Source organism: Helicoverpa zea, chromosome 13 (genome assembly GCF_022581195.2).
Source record: "Helicoverpa zea isolate HzStark_Cry1AcR chromosome 13, ilHelZeax1.1, whole genome shotgun sequence".
In the NCBI taxonomy this organism is placed as follows: Eukaryota; Metazoa; Arthropoda; class Insecta; order Lepidoptera; family Noctuidae; genus Helicoverpa; species Helicoverpa zea.
This window is the reverse complement of record NC_061464.1, coordinates 4,688,092-4,714,298: the sequence shown is the minus strand read 5'-3', so window position 1 is coordinate 4,714,298 and position 26,207 is coordinate 4,688,092. Positions and strand designations below refer to the sequence as shown.

The 26,207-nt window shown below is 35.4% G+C and overlaps 1 protein-coding gene across 1 annotated transcript in view; it reads left to right on the top strand.

Moving 5' to 3' along the window:
- Window positions 1-26,207, top strand: part of LOC124635532 (head-specific guanylate cyclase) — a 106,137-nt gene that overhangs the window by 74,822 nt on the left and 5,108 nt on the right. The window contains exons 9-14 of the mRNA XM_047171436.1: window positions 12,691-12,870; window positions 14,305-14,443; window positions 19,686-19,852; window positions 21,697-21,840; window positions 23,390-23,544; window positions 25,737-25,878. Of these exons, the coding sequence (XP_047027392.1) occupies window positions 12,691-12,870; window positions 14,305-14,443; window positions 19,686-19,852; window positions 21,697-21,840; window positions 23,390-23,544; window positions 25,737-25,878 (927 nt within the window). The remainder of the gene's footprint in view (window positions 1-12,690; window positions 12,871-14,304; window positions 14,444-19,685; window positions 19,853-21,696; window positions 21,841-23,389; window positions 23,545-25,736; window positions 25,879-26,207) is intronic.

Sequence of the window (26,207 nt, the reverse complement as noted above, 5' to 3'; positions counted from 1 at the left end):
AAACCACTCCGTATCCTTTGTTTGAAGCCGCCTAACTTTTGACGCATTCATTTGCGTTTATTCGTGAAAGTTGAGCCCACGAGTTAGTTCCCAAAGTTGTGGGTAGTCTGAAGTTTGTTCCGTTATTTACCAAATGAAGCATTGTTTGAAATCAAACGGCTGGAAGCTCATAAACGTATTATGAATACTAAGGGCTTGTATTTGTTTTATTTGGGTTTTTGTTAATATTGTATTTCAATTCAAAAATCATTTTCGAAAAATATGATTTTGTTCTACACATAATTTCATCTGCATATTTGGAAATCTGTAAATTAAATCCGAATATGATCAGTAGTTTTTAGCTAAGTAAGTATTCAAGGTTGATAAAGTTCAATTTATTAGCCAGTCTTTGTTAAGCGATAATTTATGTTTCATTATAATATAATTGAGACACACACAATAATAATTTATATTATCTAAAAAACACAAAAAATATTTTGAGAAATTATTATTAAGTAAACATTTTGGTATTTCGGAAAACTCAGTGTTAAACAAAAATAATAAATCATTTCTCGAACAAAGCTTCCATTCTAAAAATATTTAGGCTAGACAATTTTTCGTGGACGTTTTTTTTGCAAAGCAATTTTTCGTAAAACTGTAATGGTAACAATATTTTATAAAAACGATACTAGAAAAACGCTGTTTGGCACTACAAAACTTTTTTATTTATTTTATTAGCGAAAACCTATATCTTTACAAATGTCGCGTAAATGTACTGCTATTTTGTTTACTGTCTACTAAAGGCATTAAAAACGTCAAACAGGTACAAAACGGTCGAATTACTTTAACAAAAAGCTTTGTACTTCCTTTGTTTTAGGTAATTTATGTAGTCCCGAACAAATATTAGACATTTTAACATCCCTAAGGTAAAATTTAAGAGAATCAAATAACCCCATTATAAGAGTTGCTGCACACTGCAGACTTTAAGTCGGCCGATAGTTGGTTCGGGCTCATAAATCAGTATGAAGATGAATGGAAGTACACACGTAACAACGATCAGGTATTTGTCCGGTATCAGATCGACTAAAAAAGTTGTTAGAGTGCAACTATTGTGACGTTTCATTTATTTATTTATTTATTTATTTAAAAAAGTACTGCCACATCACAAACATGTAACATTCGATAACTTAAACTACTATTTTAGTTTATGGCCTGATGCATGTGACAATAATGGCGTACATAACATTCGCAATTCATCGGCTCGAAGATGTAATACAATAATAAATTTTAAAAATAAAATGGAGAATATCTAATGAATACATAATAGGCATGATGACAGTAATCAAAAATCATTAAAATAATATATTTATTAAATTAAACTTGAAGCTTGGAATATAAAACGCGCATTGTTTTCTTTATTAATAATGTGATTAATATGTATTTTTATAAAATAAAATTACGAAATAAGGCAATCCGCCATGATTTCTTGAACACCAATCAGAGCTCGTGACGTCATCTCTCAAAACAACTCGCGCGAAAGTCACATTTCGTTATTGTGAACTTCCACTGCGATCTTTGTTTTTAATTAATTAATTGTTTATAACACAAGTTATGGAGCCCGGATTTATCAAGGCAAACAGCGCTAATTTGCCTAGAATTGATATCATAATGCTGGGAAAGTTTTTGGCATCAAATAAAGATTATTGTTCAGCTGAATTTAGAAATGTTAAAACTTCCATGTAAGTATACTAGTTTAATTAAAAAACAATGAGAGATGAAACCTAACCTCGAAATAGTTATTTACATTATAAACTATGCTAGAATCTAGAGAACTATGTAATAACTTACATCAAAGTGATCTTCACAAAAATAAAGTTGTACCCTGGGCAATATTGCTTTTGAATCTCGCCTTGCAAGTTTAAGCCACTTGTTTCGTATTTTTTTATTGTGAGGAACGTACACAAATAACTTATCAGGAGTTGTTTTGGATGTGTTCTTACACTGGGGGACCCCACAACACCTATGCACTTTCGAATTCATATTTAATAACACAAAAAACTTAATTATTGCACGAGCGTTGTTTACTTGCGTCTTGTAATTTCAGTCGTGACGTCACAAGTGACGACATGACACTGACAAGCGTTTTCGCGCCGGATTCAAAGTGGACAGAGAAAAATGCAATTATTTGATAAAAAAACTTCGCATTTTCTTAAAATTAATAATTTTTCATATAAAATAGACGTATACCTATATCATACAAAGGAATTTAAAAATTTGTCATCATGCCTATTTGGAATTCAAATTTAACAAAGAATACAGTATAATTGTTTAAATATTAACATACATGTTTAATAAATGTCAAGTCGCATCAGAGAAAAAATAAAGAAATACAAGTAAAATCAAGTTAGAATAAAACAACAAATGAATAACTATTAGAATTAGGGTGCGTTTTTAATTTTGTTTTTGAATATACGCAACTTATCGTGGAACACATCAAGATCGGGTATTACTGTGATAAGGGAATGATACTCATCAATTATTCTACGGAGAGGTGCTTGCCGTCCCAGATTAGACTTTACAGTGGGGGTGCAGAAAATATATTTGATTTTCCCGCGAGGATAGGTTCGGGGAGCCTTTAAAGGCATGTTCTCCAGAAAGTAGCTACACTGATATTGACCGCTTACGATTTTGTGAAAAAAGGACATGTCTAATAAAAGTCTCCGTTCACGAAGAGAACGCATTCCGAACCTGATTAGGCGCTCTTTGTAGGGATTTCTGTGGGAAAAACCTCTAGAATTATAAGCTAGGTACCTAGTGAACGCTCTTTGAATGCTCTCAACGCGCTGCGAATGCACCGCATAATACGGATTCCATACAACGCTGGCGAACTCAAGATGACTGCGCACCAAGGTTTGGTAAAGCAAGATTTTGGTGCGTTGATGTTTAAATCCGCCCGAGTTACGTTTTAAAAATCCGAGCATCTGAGCTGCTTTTGTGACGGACTTGTTAATGTGCGAGGTGAATTTAAGTTGACTGTCAACTATCACGCCAAGATCTCGGATTTCGTTGACCTCTGCCAGTGCTGTACCATCAAGCTTATATTCCGTAGCAAATTGCTTTCTTTTTCTAGTAAATTTAATGTGGAAGCATTTACTTGCGTTAAGTATCATACTGTTACAGCGACACCATTCTAGGATCGCATCTAGGTCACTTTGCAACTGGTGAGAGTCAACAACAGAATTTATAGTTTTGTATATCTTGAGGTCATCGGCAAATAGTGACACCTTACAGTGCTTTATTTTATCGACTATGTCGTTAATAAAGATTATGAAAAGAAGGGGACCCAAATGCGATCCCTGAGGCACACCGGTATTTGCATAATAAGTTTTCGAGGTAAATCCATTCACAGACACCGACTGAGGTCTCTGTTGCAAATAAGACCCGAACCATTTCAAAATTGAGCCATCTATACCGAATCCATGTAATTTCCTCAGAAGAATTGAATGGTTAACTCGATCAAAAGCACTGCTAAAGTCGGTGTAGATGGCGTCAACTTGCCCGCCCGAGTCAACTACATTAGATACATCCGAAATGTAAGGGACCAAGTTAGTGACAATTGAGCGACCATGTCTAAAACCGTGCTGCGAATCCGAGATGTTACAGTCCACAAGCCGAAAGATCACCGGATAGACAATCGATTCAAATAGTTTAGAGAAGCAAGACAGAATTGAAATAGGGCGATAGTTTTTAACATCAGAGTTTTCCCCTTTCTTAAAGACTGGTACAATGCGTGCTTTTTTCCACTCTGACGGAAATGTCCCATCCGCTAATGATCGGTTAAATATTAAGGATAGAGGCAGAGCTAACGCAGAACCGCATCTTTTCACGAATACCGGCGGAATTCCATCCGGGCCTGCACCCTTCGCAGCATCGATCTTTTTAATTGCTTTAAGCACCTCATATTCTTCGATAGCCAATGAGCACAATATTTGTTGTTGGAGATTATCACACCTGTAGCACTGAGATGTTGTCGTAGAGGTATCCGGAGGTGTTGAGCTGGGCAAGTAAATTGAGGCAAAATGCTCTGCAAAGAGATTCACAACGTCAGGGCCCGTTTTTGCGACCTGATCTTTCAAGCTCATAGTTGCAGGTATGGACGAGTCACCGCCTCTTTTATGTTTAATAAAGTTCCAGAAGAGCTTAGGGTTTTTCGGGATATTGGCTTCGATTTTTTTCCTATAATCTGAGTAGCATTTATCGTACATTACATGGCATCTAGAGCGGAGCAGATGGTATTCAATTTCGTCTCTAGGATTTCCATATTTTTTGAACCTCTTCCTAATCTTTTCCTTTTCTTGTAATAGTTTGATGAACGATGTGCTGAACCATTGAGGGAACTTAGATTTAATAGGGGTTTGTTTCGGAACAAATTCTTCTAGGAGATCATACACTATTTTGTAAAATTTTTGCAGCATTGAGTCAACATTTTCATAGCCCGATAACTTTGTTTGCCAGTCAGTAGCTTTCAGATTTTTTACTATGGATGGATAATCTGATCTATAAAAATTATATCTAGGCTTGCATTTCGGCTTAAGATAGACAACTTTATTGAATGGTAAATTCAACAATAGATTAGGATGCTGCTTATAGCATTTGGTCAGCTCGCTCGACGGGCCCACAACGTATGCATCCTGGCAACTAGTTATAATTAAATCTAAAAACCTATTGTCACTGTTTGCAATTGCATTGACTTGAAAGAGATTGTTAATAAAAATAAAGTCAGTTATTGAATGTCCAGGAGGCGAGTTATAGTTTGAGGGTACCATATAAGTACCGTTTTTATAAGGGTCCCAATTAATAAAACCCAAATTAAAATCACCTAAAATAACAAGATCATCGGCCCGATCGGCAACATTATCTGCGCTATCTAAAAAAATACTTAAGAGTTTCAGTTTTAACTGGTGGAGGTAGATATACAACGCAAATAGCAAGCTTCCTCGTACTCGAGCCAATGTTAATCTGCAGAGTGACCCACAAGTCCTCCAGATTTGTTTCCCAACCTTTGACACGAGCAGACGGTATGTCCCTAGAAATGGCCAAAAGCACCCCTCCGCACTATGGGAAAATCGCGTATGTTTCGTCTCAAAACTCCGTATCTCAGTTATTTCAAAACTAAATGATCTGTAATTTTGCACACATATACTTGAAAGTACAAGGTTTAATAAAAAAATAATAATTTAAAAAATTATGTTTATTAATTTATTTAAAAAATAAAACTTAAAAAAATACATGCATTTATAAGAAAAAATATATTTTATTTTTGTAATTTACTTACATTAAATAGAATTAAATATCATTGTATAAACAGTGTCTAACGAGAAAACAATAATATACAAAATTCAACAAGCTCCTACAGATTTTTGTTGACAGCAAGAAGGGACTTGGCTTCATCGAAAAGTTCTTTCGATATTGTTTCTGAGGTATTTCTCAAACTTGATATATATGGATCAGAAGTGTACAATAAGGTATGGAAAACGTCTGTATTGGTAGCCGCTCTTGAACACTTTCTAGAATGATGAAGTCTAAACTTTTTGTAATCCTTGTTGCGGGATTCTTGAGCGTCTTCGGACAATTGTCCGATAGGTAAAATAGCATAGTACTCAATGATTTTTTCTCCGTGAATAAGTATTTTATGTACGGAGGAAGGCATATAATACCAATTATAAATATTTACGTACAGTTGGGCGGTACTATATGCGTATTCACCGAACTTTTTTGAATCAATAGCCATTCCAGATGACATAGTTTGTAGTATAATGTACATTCGTTTTATAAGTTCTACGTCTACACCTGTAATGTTTGCAGAGCAAGAGTAATTCTGAAAAAATCTCCGAGCTGTGTTTCCATCATTACTATTTCCAGTGCCTTGTCGAGGTTTATCGATATGCAGTCCCATTTCCTCCCTAAACCGCTTTTGTACCACTTTTTTCTTTTCGTCTTTGTTTTTTTTATTTTCTGGTGTAGTGGCTGACCACTTTTGGAAAGACAAGTTATAGGAAATGTGTAAAATCATCTCCATGCTTCTAATCCAAGCGTGTAGTGTTGACAGTCCATATTGAAATGAACTTTCATTCACATATCGTGTCCTAACTGCCTCTAAGTTATTCATTTGCCGAGGAGTAGCACCACAAATTGTACAAGAAGCGCTCGAAGGAGTTTCAGTTAAAACTTGTGCTACTTTACCATCAATCATGGTTAAAAATAGGTCTTGAGTAATTTCAATTACTTCACCATTCTTATTTATCATGGAAAGGGACAGGTTTTTAATTTGATTTTTGATATCAGCCACAACAGACGCGGTTTTTTCAGGAGTTTCTTTGGCAAATTCTATTAATATAGGTCGGCAATATCTTACGGATGAGCAAGCTTCATTTTTCCAAATAACGATATTAGTTGTCACATCTATGAGTTTAATGGGTACAAGTGAAGCAATAAAAAGGTTCGCATCTGATATGAAATCGCTTTCTTCGGGCAAAACTTGCTTGTATTCACTTTGCCCTGATGACCCGTCACAACCCCATTTGCAGAATAGTTTCAACTGTCTTAAACCGTTTTTGTAAACTGAACCAATTAGTAATATACGTGCTACAGTATGATCCAATAAGTCCTGCAGATTGACTTTTGCACTTATGTTAGTAATGGTTATGCTCGAATCTGGTGGGTAACACATCTTCTTCGCTTCGGCTAAAGTTGGATAAGAAGGAAACACTGAGCAGTTTTTGTCCGCCAAACAAATTCGAAGTTTCCCATACTGTTCTTTGTTAAGGTCTAAGTCAATAAATGTCCGTAGTGCTTCTTCCTTTGTAAAAGGTGTAACGTCTTCAGGGTTCTCAGTTATGAATTTAAGAAACTTTTTCTTATCATTTTTTGGCGCAGTTCGTATAATATTAACAATAGTGGCCTCCTCGGTCTCACCCATAGACCGCAACTCCTGAGTATTATGCATTGAGCACACACTCCAATCCGTACTCTTGTATTAATTGCATGTTTTTTCGTTTCTTTGTTTTTTCTGAAGATGCTTCGTATGGTTTCGATGGTCTGCCACCTGCACTGCTTCCAGATGTATTAGGGTCATTAACTGTGACTCGACACTCCAGTGGAACACGAAATTCACCATTTAACCAGTCGACGTTCTTACTTTCAAAGCGTTCTCTTTTCCGGGATGCATTTCTCCAGCGTTCGTTACATTAAGACACCAAGTTTCTTTGAATGTAGGAGATCACAGTAGCCATATCGTCTGGTGACAAATTGAAATTTTCATGCAAGTAGTCTTCTATATTATTCCCATTTATCAACAAATTGCACAACTCTCGTTTACTACAAACAAATTCACCCATTATTTTCAAATCAGATAACTTCTGTGAATATTTGAAAATAGGTTTGAACTGCTTTTTAAAAGCAACTGAATTTCTGACGAACAACTGTGGATGTTTCAGGGTTCGCCTTTCTTTTATAGGCCAATTAAATAGTGCTATGTGCAAAAAGATAAGAAACTAATATTTGCATTCTTCCCATAACCAACCTGTTTTTAACTTGACCCTAATAGATAAAGTGACCATATTTTATCATACAAGGTGGTCAAAACAATATCAAAACCACAAATAACTATTAATAATACTCATCACTGTAATGACCATTTTATCAATTTGACACAATAGATAACAGATGATTATGTGAGAAGTAAAAACATATTGGAAAAAAATATTTTTTTTATCTCGCGATATGTTTTGGCACCGTGTCAGAAAAGGCGCAAGTATGCGCAACTTTTTTTTTTCTCCTTGTGTAAACTAATGTATAAAGATCGTAATACAACAAATATCTCGACATCGGCAAACAGCGGCAACCGGGTAAGTCTCATTAAAAAAAAAAGTAACCCGAAAATTATACCATCTTAAACTACATTGGTTAATTTTTATTTATTTATTTATTATACATAATATTATTTACGAAACGTTATGAGGAGATTATAAGCATTTCAAAAATGTATAATACTTATACATTAAATCAAAAACTTTCGAGTAATGTGGCGTTGAATTGTAGTAATGTATTGTGCCAAAATCACATCATTGAACATGGGTTAGCTTTGATGCCTTTTTTTTATACATTATGGTTAGCAAAAAATAATTTAAAAAATATAGAAAAGAAAGCTTATTTATAAGACTAAATTAATTAATTAGTTTTACTCCATAACAATGACTTTCAGGTGAAACGGTTTTGAGACGGCCTTGTATGGGGCTTTCCCATAGTGCTCCGCCGTCCTTTTTAGGATTACTACTGCTTGATCGGTCCCTGCGATAAACAACGTATCTATCATCGAACAATTCGTGATTAGAAATATTTGAATTGAGCCAGGTTTCAGTAAATGCAATAATCTTGTAATTCGACATCACAATATTTTTTGAAACCTCGTTAGTCTTAGTTCTTAGGCCCTGCACGTTCTGGTAGTATATGTCAAGCATTGCGATTATAAAATACATCAATTCATTATTAGCAAAATACATTAACAACTTAAACTAAAAGCTTAAGACTATCCACACTTTTAATTGCTATAGCTTGATGTTCCACTGATTTCCGAGCAAAAATTCGTCCATTGCGAACCCATACAAATTTGTAAGACGTTTCCCGGGCTTTTATACGAGTTGCAGCGTGGAGTGATTTAAGTGCCGGAGTCAAATGTTCAGAAACGTAGACAGGGCTTACAGCTCCTCCAATTCCAAGATGCTGCGTGCAGAGCTTCTTCTCGGGATCCTTATGATTAAATTTACTGACCGCGGCTAAGATGCTATCTCGGGAACGAGGACTGCGTAGCTTAACAATCACTGGCCGAGGACGTGGATTGTCATTGCTAATTTTAGCGACTCTGACAGCATGTTGAATGTCTTCGCCAGTAAGCGGATTTTCGATGACTTTGGACAGTTGAATGACGGTAGTAACCAAATTTTCAGATCGACTTTCCGGGATACCATTTATTTCGATGTTACTTTCTCTCATATGTAGTTCAACAACGTTCAGCCTGGCAGTAAGATCTCTAACGGTTGTTTTAAGCTTCTCGTTATCACTTTTTAGTTCTCTGATAAATACAGTTTCACTTTCAAGTTTAGATTTTATCTCTTCATATTTTGTGCTTATAAATTCAAGAGAGTCCCGGAAACCATCTATTTTGTCGAGGACATTCTTAAACTCGGTCTCTACAATTGTTTTAATGGTGTTGTTTAAGGCGGTAGAGATTTCTTGTTGTAGAATCTCACGTAGGTTATTTTCAGTAACATAACTAGGTTCCAGGAGTTGTGGCGATCGCAGTTGCGGCTCAAGAGATGGTTGTGGTTGCAATTTCGGCGGCGATTTCAGAGATGATTGCGTTACTGCTTTCTGCAATGGCTTTGATGGGAATTTCTGCTGCTGTTTCTGCAGTGGCCGCTGCGATGGTTTCGGCGGGGATTTCGTTGGCCTTTTGCGAACAGTCACATTGGATTGTCCCTGTACATCCTCTTCTTGATTTTTTTCGCCTGAGCATAGAGTCGAACGCACAGGAGTGTTAATGTTGCCGGTTTTTGGCTCCTTGCTGCAGCACTCAGGACACTTCCATGACGCTCTTTGGTTAGCGTCCATTAGCTCGTAATCAGAGGTGGCAACATTTGCACAAACGAGGTCATATTTAGCCTTACATCTGAAGCATCCAAGACAGAGGTCGCTGTCAAGAACATTACGACATCCAGAACATTCCCTAGTCGATGCCATTGTGGTTCAGTTGTTTAAGAATAACAATATACAATGTTAAAACGAAAGGAATAAAACGAAGAGAAAAAAGTTATGAAAAAAAAAACCAAAAAGTCAATGTTGAATGTGAGATTCGATCTCGTGCCACTCCGCGCAATATGTTACTACCAAGCCGTGTCTAAGATGAGCTATCGGTACGCTACAGTAGTTGGCGAAATACAGTTCTGGTATTGGCAAATTTACAGATATCAACAATGTAGGATAGGGTAGTTTTAAAAATTTTATAAATTTGCACTATCACTTTGAGTCACTTGTTCTGTCTCACTCCTCTATTGATTTTAGTCAATCATCACTGTTATCTTGCACTCAAATGTTAAGGTTAAACACAATTTATTAAATATCCAACAGTACATACAGTTCAAAGCCCGATATTACACTGTTCTTTCTTCCAATGATTGTTCAGGATGTTTTCCTTTTATTATTTGTTTATTGTTATTAACACTATAGTTTAGGTGGATAACAGTTGTAAGAACAATTCGTGTTTGGTACACCACATTTACGAAACTTTCAATGTAAATAATGCGACAGCTGATTTATTGAGTTTATCTAAACACGGAGCCGATGTTTACGTTCTGACTGACAGATGACGTGACGTTTCATAAGGCTGGAAAGGCATATTTTCTTGTCTTCTTATTTAAATATATGTATAAGAAAGTCGCGTTAGTTCCACATTTTATAACTCAAGAATGGCTCAATCATTCTTGAAGATAGCTTAGGCCCGGGAAAAGGATATAAGATAGTTTTTGTCACCATCCGGCTACGGGAAACAGTCATATCGGGACGCGGATGAAATCAAAGGTTCCACCTGCTAGATTGAAATAAAAACACCTGATTTTGACCGAATAAACTGTTTATAAAAAAACAACCACCGGGACAACTGTCGGCCGACTATTAAGTCTGCAGTATGTTCGTAAGCTAAGTGAATGAAATAACCTCAGTATAGGGGTACCTTCCCGTGTTTTAGAAACAAACCAATTAGTTTCAAGTTTCTAAAACCTTTTTCCTTCCCTAACCTTAAAACCGCGACTAATGGAAATAGTTTAATCCTAGTTTTGTACCGGATTCACTTTAGCTGCCACAAATCCTAGGCAGTGTTTGTTCTGCTATTTAAAGCCTTTAGTCCCTTGGATAATTGCTGAACGTTGCTAAAATGTTACTAGACTTTGTTGCTGTGTTTTATATCTTTTTCCTATTCGTGATTTTTTATTATATGGTTATGCTTGGATATTTTACATTATTTATTCAACTTTTTGAATAAAGAATAATGTATTGAAACATGACATAAATTACGAATATTCGTAAATATGAACGTATGTACTTGTGTTATGTCTAATTAAGCTTATCAAATCAATGATTTCAGAAACGATTCTATCTATTATTTTACGAATTTCTTTTTGGAAAGGCAATCCATTAAAAATGTAATTCTCTAAAGATTAAAAAGGCACAATGAAAGATCAGATATAAAATATTGAATTTAATAAATCGAGATGGCATAATATCATTTATCATTCGAATAATTTTTTTTTCTTATTTTGGTGACTACTATTATTTTTTGCGATTATTTTGAAAGCATACGTTGGTTCTCTTTTAAATGAAATCAGATTTTGTAAAAAAAAAACAGCTACATTTAATGTAAAAGCAGAAATATCTACCAGAATGCTTTTATTCGGGAACTGGCTTTTGTGAAATGGATTGGGCAAAGCTGTATAGAAAATAAAATTGACCTAGTTAAGTACTTTTAATGTAGGCATAAAAAAGACCGAGAAAATTTTACTCGTATTTTGGTACTCTCGTAACACATTACTGAAAATACAGGCATTTCTCGCACCAAGAAAAAATTGCTTATGGTAGTAGACAAACATTTTATATGGGTCCAATTGTTTTAGCAGTTTTAGCACGACAAATAGACAAGTAAGGTTGAACAAATCAAGACCTGCATGATTAATATAATTACTTACCAAATTACAACTATTCTGTTTCTTCAAATTCTATGATCCGGAGCAGTTATAATGTGGTGTGTCAAGTTTAAAATGTAATCAATAATTTCAAAAACAACCATTAAAACATTTTTTTCCTATTTACAGTATTAGTAGGTAACGATAAGTTCATTCAACATTTAAAAAAAAATCTTAGGATGCACACCAAACTGCCAGTAAACTTAAAGTTTAAAGGCATTTTCGGCGTTTATTTCACAAAACAAGCGAGGAACCGGACAGAGGCAATGGTATGACAAATAAAAAACAAAACAGGGTTCACACAAAGTTTAGCCGAAAACCGAAAGCCGAAAATGTGTCAAGTATTCGCCTCTGGTCAAGGCAGTCAAAGCATTTTGGACTAGACAAATATGTCCGCCAAAAACGAACTTTTTGTGCATGCTTTTCAAAAGTCTGAAGAATTTTAACGTTCAAAGAAAACCGGTGTAGGAATGGTCTGTGGAGATTTAGTCGCCGGAGTGTAAATGCGAAAATAGATGTCGTCAATTGGACTTTCGCTTTTCAGAAGGAAGTTACAAAAATGAGATAAACAAGTGCGAATAGGAATCGCGCACGAAGGGTTCCGTACCATTATTTAGAAAATGAGCAAAAAAATCACGTTTGTTGTATGGGTGCCCCCCATGCATACATGAGAATGCATGAAATTTTGACGTAGTGAATTATGACTGAAAATAATATTACTTAACAATATTCTATTTTAATTAAACTATTATCTACTGCTCTAGGCAATCCACGAGTAACAACACAAGAGTTAACAGTACAAAAACTATGATTTTTAGCAGTTGTTTAAAAAAGCAATCGAAATATAATGAACTTTAAAAGGAAAAATACAGCTAAAATCTTTGGAATTAAGCATGTTTTCTTTTTTTATTGTTAACAGGGTCTTGAAATCAAGGGTCAGATGGTGTTCTGTGCTGAATCAGACTCCCTCCTGTTCGTGGGGTCTCCATTCCTTGATGGACTGGAAGGTCTGACCGGCAGGGGTCTGTTCATTTCTGACATTCCTCTGCACGATGCCACGAGAGATGTCATCCTAGTTGGAGAACAGGCGAGAGCACAGGTAAGAATTTTATATTAACTATTATTTTGAAATTAAGTATATTATAAGAAGGAATAAGAAAGAATCTATTAGTTTTCGTAAGTTTTTGTAAAAAAAAAAATATGTATAGGGATTATAATAAGAAAGGACTATTTCATTATTTGACGAATTTAAGTATTTTTTAGTTTTAATATAATAACCTGTTTTATAAATATAGTTTTAACATACAGTATTTATTTTCTAAAAAAAACAGCAAATAATAATATGAGTGTCAATAATCACTACTGGGTGAAAAAAAAATCTGGAATGTTTGAGGTAGTTTTATTACCACATTCATAATCATAAAAAACTTTCGTTATTGAGTTTCAGTCCATTGATTGATTTTTGGAAAATTGAATAGGAATTTTTGAAAACTTTTCAATCATAAATCAAGTTATTGCGCGACAATTTTATTGGCACAATTTATGGATTTTAACGCACATATAAATGAACTCACATTCTGTCCCTGATATTATATGAATATAATCGAATTACGTATTCAGCACTAGCTTTTCTTCGTGGTTTCACCCGCTTCCCGGAAGCACTTTTCCCTGTCACCCTGAGGTATACACTATCTCTGGTCTGACATAGCTTTTTAGCAGTAGTTTCAGGACCTATTCAATGCAATGAAATATTTCTTCTTACAATACTACAAGCATAATGACCTCTATCCACATTTGTTTATACTACAGAATATTTTACCAAGCAATTTCAAACAAAACACAACGCTAAAAGGAAACACTCCAAAACTTACGCGTCCAAAGACATATTTCTTCAAGAATGCATCGAAGAAGTATCAGAAGCTTTCAACAGCATCACTTCAGAAGTAGTTTTAAAACCGTTTGAAGTTCACACTTGTTGATCGTATTCACGTCTGATGGGTACTTCAAACTTGCTTTGTGAAGACAGGGGAAGTTCGAGGAGATGATGAATCTATTAGCTTTAGAATTTTAGCGTTAAAAGTTGACGGGGGTTTGAAAAAACGTGAAGACATTTCAAGACTTGAAATCAAAATTTTAAAATTCTTTGATTTATGTGAATGCGAACGCACTGCTTGATATAGGCTCTGAAGCTAGACCATAACAATGCATCTAAAATAATAATACCTTTCGGCATAAAACACCAAATACGGCTTGCGGCACGCATTTTCATTGACGCTCATACTTTGTCCACATAAAAAGAGATCCATGCACTGCAGTAAAAAGACCGTTGAGCTATAATACGTTACGACGCCACTAGGCACACCATTTAGCAATAATGATAGCCAAATCCTAACCAGCCGTAAAATTGTCGCCCATTGGTTTAGTTGGCGAGTGAGGAAGATTATCTTGGTTATCGTTATAGTTAGGTAAATGGTAACCCATCCTTGGTGTAAAAATCTTCCAGAAGCTTCTAACATTACTTTTCTTCCACCAGGATGGACTCCGAAGACGCATGGACAAGCTAAAGAACTCAATAGAAGAAGCAAGCAAAGCGGTTGACAAGGAAAGACAAAAGAATGTCAGCCTCCTTCATTTAATATTCCCTCCACATATAGCCAAGAGGTTATGGTTAGGTAAGTTTCTAAGTCAATTACCAGTTCGTACCACGGAGGAGAAACAGTAGACCAGAGGTACCATAAGGTTAGATGCGCGCGGTGGGCGTGATCAAAACGAACAGTTACAAGTGAACTGATGAGGCGTACGGGTTTTTTGAGATATCTTTCAACTTTTTTGGTTTTTACAAAAAATGGGAGGGATCCAACGAAAGCGTACAAGGCAGAGACTGTAACGTTCCTCGGCCCCCGCCTATTGGTGACGCTAGTTTCTAAAGAGATTTTCTTATGGCATCTCCGCTAGTAATTTTGTTCTCCATGGTTCGTACACTTTGAAATTGATTTATGTACAGTTTAATTTAAGTACGCACTATGTTTGATTAAAACTTTCCTTTTGGGAATACAAGTTGGGTGTTTGGGGAAATTTTGGGAGTCGATCTTGTTTCCGTGTTTCGATTTGAATTGTTTTGTGATAATGGGAGAATTTTGGTTTAAATGGTAATGGGGAGGGATGCGGAAATTGAGTTCCGGGAATGATGATATGTAGAGGGATTAAGCCTCAATGTACACGAGGCAGTGAATTTTGTAAGCCTCTGAAAAGAGCTGGCTAACGACCACCAGTCATCTGTGGTTATAGTGAATGACACAGAAGTAGACAAAAGGATATATGTAGGTATGAAAAACCCGAATGGAGTTATTTTATTCTTTTCAAGATCATTTTTATTTTTTGGTACATAATTATATTGCTGTTATAGTCACTAAAATGTAACAGTATACTTTAAAATCTACAATAACACTACCTACTGATAATAGGTATTGGATATTTTGAATGCTCTATCATTACAAACACACAGATGCTACATAGGTACTCAATAACAAGCCCCACCATAATACAGCTTATATTTATTCAAATACGCATCGCTACCCCACGTAAACACTTAACTTTAGGTCCAATTGTTCCACAAAACCTTATTACGATCCATAAACCGAGACTGAAGTGGCCCATTCACTGGAAGACATTTTGTATCGTCGCCCGACGGATCGCGTGACGTCACAACTTATCACGCCGTTTTGTCATGTAAACTGCGTGTTTTCATGTCAAGTGCTTAGAAAAGCTTATTTCGACTGAAGAAAATTTTACTCGGAATAATTTCTTAGACTTGTTTACGTGGGTTTCGGTTTAAGTGTCAAATAAAATTTGAATTATTGTGATGCTGAATAAGCTGAAGATTTTGGAATGACTTGTCTTCAAGTCTCTAGACGCAAAAATATTTATATACAATCATATTTTTCGTTGATAAGAGCTTACAAAAATAAGTTAACAACACGTGCTGACATTGTATTTTTATATCAATGTTTTCATGATGACACGATATGAATTTACATACTATCAAGATTTTTTTCTATATCTCACGTCCCTGTTAATTCAGTAAATAAACAAAGCATATAATGAGGCAAGAAAGTGAAAAAAAAAAACAGAATAAATTGTTTGTACGAATATCTGGGAACTTTTGATTTTGTAAAAAAAAAAAATCTTGAGATAACGACAGATGTGAGAGAGAATGAGTATGGAAGAAGAAAAAACATGCAAAATTAATTAGGGTAAGGGCAGGAAGATGTTGAAGTATTATGTGGGAACTATCTAATTCCTTAAAACTATACTTTCTTTATTATTCTGTCTTTAAAAGTTCTTCTTCATAACATCAAAGAAACCACAAAACCACAACAGTTTTCCCTCCGCATAAATGTCTAAGTTTAATCGTGCGTTGAGTGCACACTCACGAGACAGGTGCGCCCAACTTTTATAATTCCATTAAGTTTATAACGACACGAGTGAATAATTAAGGGGGATTGTGTTTTGACGAATCACTTTGTAGTACATCGTGTTATGGCTTGTACTAGGTAATTTATTTAGGTTGTTGTCACTTAGGAATTGTTCTTGTAGTTATATTTTTACTTTTAGTGTGGTACTGGTATTAGGTATAGGACTCCTACAAGATAGATAAACTCAAGAACGAATTATGTACTTTAAGTTCTCTTATTATTTACCGACTACAATGAAAACAAGTTGTAATGTATTTTTATACGCGATTATTTCACGTTTGGCTAAATCAATTTTAATGTGGTTTTCACTGTGGGATTTTTCAGACTTACTATAAGATATTATTACAATCGATTTTACTACTACTACTACTAACACAGATTATATAATATTTACTAGGTAACAGATGAATCACTCCATACAAAAAAGTCCATACCTACTGTTATAAGCACCTACAAGTTCCCCAACTACCTACAAATTCCTAGATGCGTTATAAAATGAACCTTAAAAGCTCGAGCGCTTGATTGTTATTCCAATGCGATAGCGCACAGTTCAGTGACCGCAACCGTGCCGTGGCCGTGCTTAGGGTTGCTTCTTACAATTTATTAATATTTAAGTAGGAAAACAAAGTTACGCTTATTTTAAGATAGCCTTTTTTAAAACTGAGTTTTTAAATAAAAAGTAATATCAAGAATATTTTTATTAAACGGTTTTATTTAGCTTACCCCGTTTGTTTTATTTATTCATTCTTGGGTCAAATTTAGTAATTCAAATTTCACCCTCTTCCTGTCAACCGATTAATCTGAAATTTTGTATACACCTTTAATTCCGATGACAATACAATATAGTAATATCAATAACATTGTAAATCCAATATGGCCGCCGGCACAAAATGGCGGATAACGTAGATTTTATCAATCCCATCAATATGGGTATCAAATGAAAGGGCTCAACAAGCAGAATACAATATACTATAAAAAATTGAAATCCAAGATGGCGGCCGCTACAAAATGGCGGATAACGTAGGTTTTATCAATCCCATCAATATGGTATCAAATGAAAGTTCTCAACCAGTAGAATACAATGTACTATATAAAATTAAAATCCAAGATGGCGGCCTCTACAAAATGGCGGATAACTTAGGTTTTATAAATCCCATCAACATGGGTATCAAATGAAAGGACTCAACAAGTAGAATACAATTTACTATAAAAAATGAAATCCAAGATGGCGGCCGCTACAAAATGGCGGATAACGTAGGTTTTATCAATCCCATCAATATGGGTATCAAATGAAAGTTCTCAACCAGTAGAATACAATGTACTATATAAAATTAAAATCCAAGATGGCGGCCTCTACAAAATGGCGGATAACTTAAGTTTTATAAATCCCATCAACATGGGTATCAAATGAAAGGTCTCAACAAGTAGAATACAATTTACTATGCAAAATTGAAATCTAAGATGGCGGATAACGTAGGTTTTATCAATCCCATCAATATGGGTATCAAATGAAAGGGCTCAACAAACAGAATACAATATACTATAAAAAATTAAATCCAAGATGGCGGCCGCTATAAAATGGCGGATAACGTAGGTTTTATCAATCTCATCAACATGGGTATCAAATGAAAGGTCTCAACTAGTAGAATACAATTTACTATGCAAAATTGAAATCTAAGATGGCCGCCGCTACCAAATGGCTGATAACAATTTTTTATCAATCCCACCAATACGGGTATCAAATGAAAGGGCTTCACAAGTAGAAAACTGTCAGTAACTCCAGCGGGGCCCAACAGGGCCAAGGCCTGCCTGGGCTGCGAGATTGTTCGAAAGAGTTACCGCGGCCCTGGTACATAAAAGGCCTACGACGGAACAAAACGGTTTCTAGTCAAGAGTCTGACACTCCCTCACCGCTGCTGACCCACAGCAGGAGAGGTCATGTGATGATTTTTGGGGTTGTTAAAAAAAAAAGTATCTGGAAGGGCTATGTATTGAGGAATTAGATTGTAATAAATTGTCAGGTAAGAGACCGTGTAATAATGATACACTAAATGAATTAGATAGAATGAGGAATATTCGGTACGCATTTTCATTAAATACTAAAAACTAGAAAATAAAAAATCGGTAAAAAAACTTTTAAGTTAAACGGTTTTATCTTATGTGCACTGAAAACTAGAAAATAAAAAAATAGTTACTTACCTGTCAACCTACGTAGGTGGTCCCGGTCATATTAAACTAAAATAAAAACGTGGGGCCCCTGTGAAATCCTACCTATGGCAAAGCATATCTTTATACTTTGGTAGATCATGAGCTCGGCGTTCGCTGGTGAAGCCGCTACGGCTGATTATTGATTGTCAAAATCTCCAGTTACGATTATAGTAAGTCGATGCAATCCACACCTATTATACCTCTAGAAGAAAGTACTACAGCAATAGTTAATGGGCCCCACGTTTTTATTTTAGTTTAATATGACCGGGACCACCTACGTAGGTTGACAGGTAAGTAACTATTTTTTTATTTTCTAGTTTTCAGTGCACATAAGATAAAACCGTTTAACTTAAAAGTTTTTTTACCGATTTTTTATTCTTTAGTTAACTATTGTATTGCCTACTAAAATGGAGTATGGGTACATATTGCTAAATATTACCTAATACGTAAGCATAGGTAAGTACTTAAGTAAAGCTTTCGACAAAATCAAAGGCGGTTTCCAACTATTTTTCGAGCACAAGTGCCATACCCCATATGGTACAACTCCGTCGAGTGTTGATACATACCTAAAATTGGTTTCTGCGTAGCGACACGCGTAATGTTCCGAGTCGTCATTAAGTTGGACCAGAACTATACCTACTTACACTCGAGATGTGTTTTGAGCTACAAAACTCACAATACAGTTCAAATAACTAAGTAGGTATCTAAAGTAAAATAAGTACCTAATGATCTCTGTTGTTAAAATCATAAAGTACCTAGATAAGTATTAATTTATTTAAAAAAAATAGAAATACTAGATAAGTTCATAAATATAAAATGTTTCTAAATCTTACAATAGTCGCATATAAACCAACACAACTCAAAATAATCCATCAGTTTGTTAGGTAGCTTAAAAAACTTAATAAAAACCAACAGCATAACATGCCACGAAATAAAAATAATAATATTGGAACGCGCGCGGCGCGTGTGACTATTGAAAGCCCTGAGCCGCGTGGGGCTACCGGTAGCCCAGCGAGCGGTAAGCATTTATCGCGCGCAAGTACGTCGAGTGACAGAGGCCTGCTACTACTTTAATATTGTTTATTTTTTTTTCTTAAAACACGGTAGATTTTTTTAATATTACAAAATTATGTAGCTAACTCCTTATGCTCTCAAGTACCCTACATAATAGTACCAGGGTGACTTATTAGGGACAACAACCCAAACATTAACATCCCCATTATGCCCAAAGGTGAGAAGATCGAAGCGAAAAGCCACGATGACGTCACAATGCTGTTCAGTGACATCGTTGGCTTCACGTCAATATGCGCTACAGCTACGCCCATGATGGTCATCGCAATGTTAGAGGACTTGTACAGCGTGTTTGACATATTCTGTGAAGAGCTTGATGTTTATAAGGTGAGAGTTTTGAATCATCTGCCTAGCTCTTTCGCTTCAATGTGACGTCACAATGCTGTTCAGTGACATCGTTGGCTTCACGTCAATATGCACGACAGCTACGCCCACGATGGTCATAGCCATGTTAGATGACATATTCTGCGAAGAGCTTGATATAAGGTGGGTTTTAATTGGATATTTGTCATTTTTGCTGTTTTTGCCAAGTTTTTTCCAAAGTTTGTTTGAGTCAGTTGCTATCGAACAGAATGCAGCTGTCCGCCAGTGTTTTAGCATTGTTTTACAGGTAGCGATTGCCTATCTGACTTTCCCAGTTACGTGGTATGCTCTATTATACTCCTTGGTAAGCCTGATTAAATGTTTAAATATCGACTCTGATATATACCTATCTGAGATGCGACCGCGTTTAGTGTAGCTTACAAATCAAATCCCGCTGCAGAGCACATGCCTTTTCTCATACAGATAAAGAATGAGTTTAAATCACTCAAGGCAGTTTGGTGATTTCAGACTTTTGAAGTCCAGGTTTCCTCAAGACGATTTTCTTCACTTCAGTCATTGGTGCTCAATATAGACTTTCAAAGTATACACAAACTACCATCTTAAATGTTCAGATATACGTCTTTTATCATAGTAAAACAATTTCACATCAAAGTAGAGAAACCTTCAAACTTTACGTAATATGTAGAAGTCCGTTGTATAATTACTCTCTTTTAATTGGTAATTGGTAATTGGTACTGGTAACTTGGTAATTTGAAACAAGGAACATACAATTAGCTTAGTAATTAAATAAAATTTCCCCTTTTGGAAACTAAATACTTTATTGGCGTTTGTGCAATGTTGTTTCAAGGAATAACGGCTTTGATTTTTTTGACTGTATGGTTTGATTTTGAGTTCAGGTATCTGTTGAATGTAACAAAAGGATTATATTCTGTTTCTTGGACAAATACATTCAAGATATTATATCAATCTTGTTCATGGAAAAAACAAGTAATTTAATTAGTAGAAAATAAAATTTCAGATTTTGTAACTTTTTACAGAAATAATAAAACCGACTCCTAAAAACGTTCAAAACTTTAAAAAATTAGATGCATCACTCTAGAAGTAGCTGTGCCGAAATAATAAAAAAAAATACCTCTAAACAACACCTCTAAAAATCAGTTTCAAGTATCTACCCATTAGATACTTATCTCCTTTTAAAATTAAAACATTAAAGAGAAATAATCAAGTGACACCGGAGTCGAGCTTTGTAGATCAAATAATACAAACAAAATCGTTTCTAAGTGATCCCTGCTTTAATTTAATAATGGAGAAAACATTATTATAATTACACTTCACGTAATTAATAGTCGTTTGTTAGGGATCGGTACGTTTATCGAGTAATAATCGTTTTGAAGTATTATAGACTCTGTTGTGAAAGGAAGTGTGTTTACACTGTTGTTATTGTTTTAAATTGAGCATAAGATTGGAATTAGTTAGTTATTGTGTTTCGTATTAAACGTTAAACGTTTTATGAATGTAGAATGTACATTCAGCCTCTTTCTTAACTACGTGTAATCATTTAATGAAGACCATTTGCTATTTAAATCTTACCCTGTAACCAGATTACAAGGCCCACATTGTGAAGAAACCTAGACTGGTAAAAAGTCTGGAATTGGCAAGGGAAGTGTGGTAATCTCTTACATTCTCTGTGTAAGAAGAAGCCTGCGTCCAGCAGTGGTACAATAATCAGACTGACGATGATGAAGAATGCATTTTGGTAGTACTTTGCTATCCATACGAAGACTTGACAGGTTCCTCCCCACTTTATAAGACAGTTAAAAGCCTATAGTATAATGAATTTTGTCCAGGTGGAAACAATAGGCGATGCATACTGCGTGGCGAGCGGTCTTCACCGTAAGATCGACACGCATGCGCCTCAGATCGCGTGGATGGCACTGCGCATGGTCGAGACATGCGCACAACATCTGACACACGAAGGCAATCCTATTAAGGTATGTGGTTGATTTTATTAACTTAATAAATTCTGGTACATAGAGATAGGTAGATAAATAGACAAATCATGTTCAAAAGCATTGAGAATCACAAAGCAATGTTTGCTATTTGGATATTCATGTGACAATGTCTAAATCTACTTCTGGGGCCGTATCTTTGAATGGACGTCAGATATAGTCAAATCTATTTGAAATTAATTGACAGTGAAGAATTATTTTCAGTTTTCGAGCTTCTAAATCTGATGCTTCTTTTTAAGATTCAGTCTGTCTCTTCGTACGACTATCACCACTAGGTACCGTAATTCACAAGGAATGTTTAGTTATGCCAAAAATTTTACGTGCGAAGCCATAGCGTGTTGCTAAGCTTATAGTTAGTCCCAGCCTCATCTTTCCTTCCTCCGTGGTCTCAGCTTAAATGACAAAGCAAAATCCGAAAAGATAAACGTCAATCAGGCGCTGCCAAAGTTGATTATTGACGAGCCTTTTCCGTGTAGCTTTACCGACATTGAACGCAAAAAATCCACTAACTGAAAATGGTGTCACAGATTCGCAATCCTTTTAAATCTGTTTTGTAGTACCAGTTGAAATGGTAGCCATTAAAATTAAAGCGACGTTTTTCTGTCAGTATTTTCGATACAATTTTCGTCGTAGAGTGTAATTTTTTTTCCCAATTCTCTCTGTGACGACGAATTCTACCAAAAACTGTCCCTTTTAGATTAGATATTGTTAGAAATATTTTTTATGAAAATAATGTGGGCGTCTTTAGAGGCCCACGCATAATGTTTGCATTGATAATAGTAATTATTTTGTTAAATAAACAAAAGACTATCGCAAGGTTGCTGGCTTCACGTTCTATTTCAACACTTGATTTAATATTTCCTCACAAATGCGAAGTAATCACACAAGTTGCCCCAAAGTTTGTAGTGAGCAAGCTTTTAATTTTAATTGTAATTAAACTGTGGGGTTAGTTAAAGACGGCTGTGTATCCACGTAACCTACTTCGCTGGAAGAACCAACAGACCGCCTCGGAATGTAAACAACGACGTTTGCCCTCACACATTAACGTTGACGTAGAGCTTAATCAAAGTTTTACGAAGTTTCAATTAAGAAATTAATCTCAGTTTTATGGTCTTCACGTTCTTTTGTAGATTGATTTTGGTTTGGTTGTTAGAACACGTTTTGAGGAAGATAAAATTGGTTTTACGACGGTTTTTGAAGATTTTTTTTTCACTGATTTAGGTTTGGACTGTATAAAGCTGGACCAATTTCGCTTATCCTATTTTTGTTGCTGTCGGGAAGAAGTTCTTATGACAGAAAAAAACAGAAATACAGCTGAAAATATTAAGACATAATTCTCTCATGTTCCAATGTTATCATCATATGTATAGCCTTTCCCAACTATCGTAGAAGCGGTTTCTAATCAAACCAAATGCAGTACCATTGTTTTACATAGAGCAACTACCTATCTGACCACCTCAACCCAGTTACCCGAGCACTCCTTCGTAAGATTGGTGAAACTTTAGGATACTAAAAACTATTTTTTCCACAGATGCGCATAGGATTGCACACAGGGACGGTCCTAGCCGGTGTTGTCGGCAAAACGATGCTGAAGTATTGTCTCTTCGGCCATAACGTCACGCTTGCTAACAAGTTCGAGTCCGGTTCAGAGCCTTTGAAGATCAACGTCAGTCCCACCACTTATGAGTGAGTAATTGTGATTAAAGCGGGTTTATATTGGCCAAAGGGAAGACTTCCTAAAGATTTGTTTGCATTTTTTATGGTTCATGGTATGTTTTAGTGTTTCGATTGAAAGAAATGGTTATAGAAAACTACTCAAAATATCGATAGCACTGAGATCTTGGGTGATTGTAACTGTTCATCTCGCAAAATCTCTGTTTAATGATTTTGTATCAAGATTGAATGTTCTTGTGGCAATAATTGTGGCTTTTTGGGTACACTTCCAGACATGGGGACGAAGAAGAATTTTTGGACCTCGTCTTTTTTCGATTATTGTTTGTTCATGTATACAATTAATTTCTATTGTTTAAAGCTAAATGGTTGATGATTCAAACGCCTTGGAATCCCTTTCAATACTAAATGGTTGTCCACAATCCAACTCAGGTGGAATTCTATTGATAGTTAGAATCAGTCCAATCAATCACAGGAAGACAGATTGGCATCTTAACGTGCTATGCAACGATTGATTTATCTATAGCAGAACTTCAACCTAACTAAGTGACGCATGGAAATTCAATCGACATACCTTTACAGAAAGCAATGTAAATATAAGCAGTGATATGGGTTGAATATATTATTTTATCTGACTTAAAAAGAGAGGGGAATGCTCAATTAACCTAATCTTCTTTAAACTCCTTTATTAATAAGTACACGGTTGAATCTGTAGCTTCTCGAGATGTGATCAAATAGTCAATTAAATTATCAACCCCGTTTGTCTTGAAAACCCAGTAGTCACCGTTTCATAGAACAGCGGGGTAATTGACTAATTTTGACAGACAGTTCTTTCTTTTTTTCTTGCCTTTTTGTCAGGCTAGGGAACTGGGGACTTGGATAAAAAAAATACACCCCACTTTATTATTTATTATTTTGCCGTCAAATTGAAGAGAACGCCAATATTTTTTTTGTTAGTTAATATAATGTACATATACATGAAGATGTAGTGGTGACTGATAAATGCTGTATTTTTTAACTCAGCAATGTAAATAAGTGTAACTTCGACTAGTCTCATATCTTCAAATATCAATTACTCGGTTGATCTGATATCTAAAGCGTAAATCGATATAATGTGTTCGAAATGGAATAGATATCAGTTTAATCGCATTTCGCAATCTGTTATCAAATGATTGACGCGATGTTTCAATGCCAATTTTCAAGTTCAACATTATTTGTCATTATGCTCTCTTAGCTCTAAAACTTTTATAAAAGTTTTTATGACTTCTACTGCATCAGTTTTGTTTTGCGAATGTAAATCGATGAATACATCTGTTAATAAATAGTCATAAAATCCTGAGGGGTTTGATAGAATATCTAAATTCTAAAATATAGCAAACAGCTATTTATTAAAAGTTGGTCTAATAAACACAAAATATCGTAAAAGTCAAAGGTCTCTTAAAAATAGGTCTTTGATTAATTTCGCCAGAATTTTGATGAATAAAATGTCCATTTCTTTTTTCCCTTAATTTTACAGGAAAATTGTACTTCCTAGAATTCAGGCAGCGATTAAGGCCACCTATTTTAAGTGCTGTCAAAAAGGCAGTCACTTCTACTCCGTGAAACTCTAAGCGTCTTTGTATTACGTTCCATTAGTTTTTGGCGTGAAAGGGGTGTATATTTTACGACCCCTAGCATACATTTTTTAGAGGTTTTTTATGAGCGTATGAAAATTTTATGTTATGATGGCATACATTATCTACTTGGGTTTATTTTGAGCGGATATCCCTGTTAGACGATCCTCTTAACCTGCTTGCCTCGTGAGATATTCACGAGGCAAGCAGGTTAGGCATGACATGAACTTAATTGAAATATCGATAAAAGACCGATGCTTTGTGAATCAGCAAATATATATCGATGGTTTGAATATTAAAAGATTAGCTATAAAACCTGTAATATATGAAAGTTTAGATAGAATGTAAAAGGAAATATTCCCGGACTAAATTCAGGGTCGTTATAAATTAATTCCGAACTTGATTTAATAAATTACTTATCCAAAGAAAATCGTTGTCATCCTACGCTTCTACTTTAGCACTTCAAAGGGCCAAACTCCAAAAGACCACAATCACTCTTTAAATTACTTATTAAGTGAATAACAAGAACAAGAATTTGAAATCAGTTTTGTACCAAAAAGGTCAAACCGTTACAGAGCACATTTTTTTTGACAGGTGGTTAATAAAATTCCCGGGTTTCGAGATGGAGCCCCGGGATCGTTCCTGTCTCCCAAGTTCGTTCCCCAAGGACATTCCGGGAACGTGTTATTTTCTTCACAAGTACTTGCATCCCGGCACGGACCCGGCAGCGTCCCAGGTGAGCTTATTACATTAAAGCTATGGAATTCTTTTTGACAGATTTGATGGAGATGATGATTTGCAAGGACAACCTTATATTTTTTGAGGGGGATGATAAAATTAGATTGGGGGCCTTTTCTATTTAGTTGCGGACGTCCCCATGGCTACAGAAGTAAAGGCCAATTACATAAAGTACCTAAACGCTATGGAGAAAAAATAGAAAATCATACTTGTTCATCAACATGGCAATGTATATTCGATTTTTTCTACTCTATTTACATATTAGCAAGCTTATTTCTTAACAAAACTCCCCTAATGCATACCAAGCAAGGTTGTAAAGATAATTAG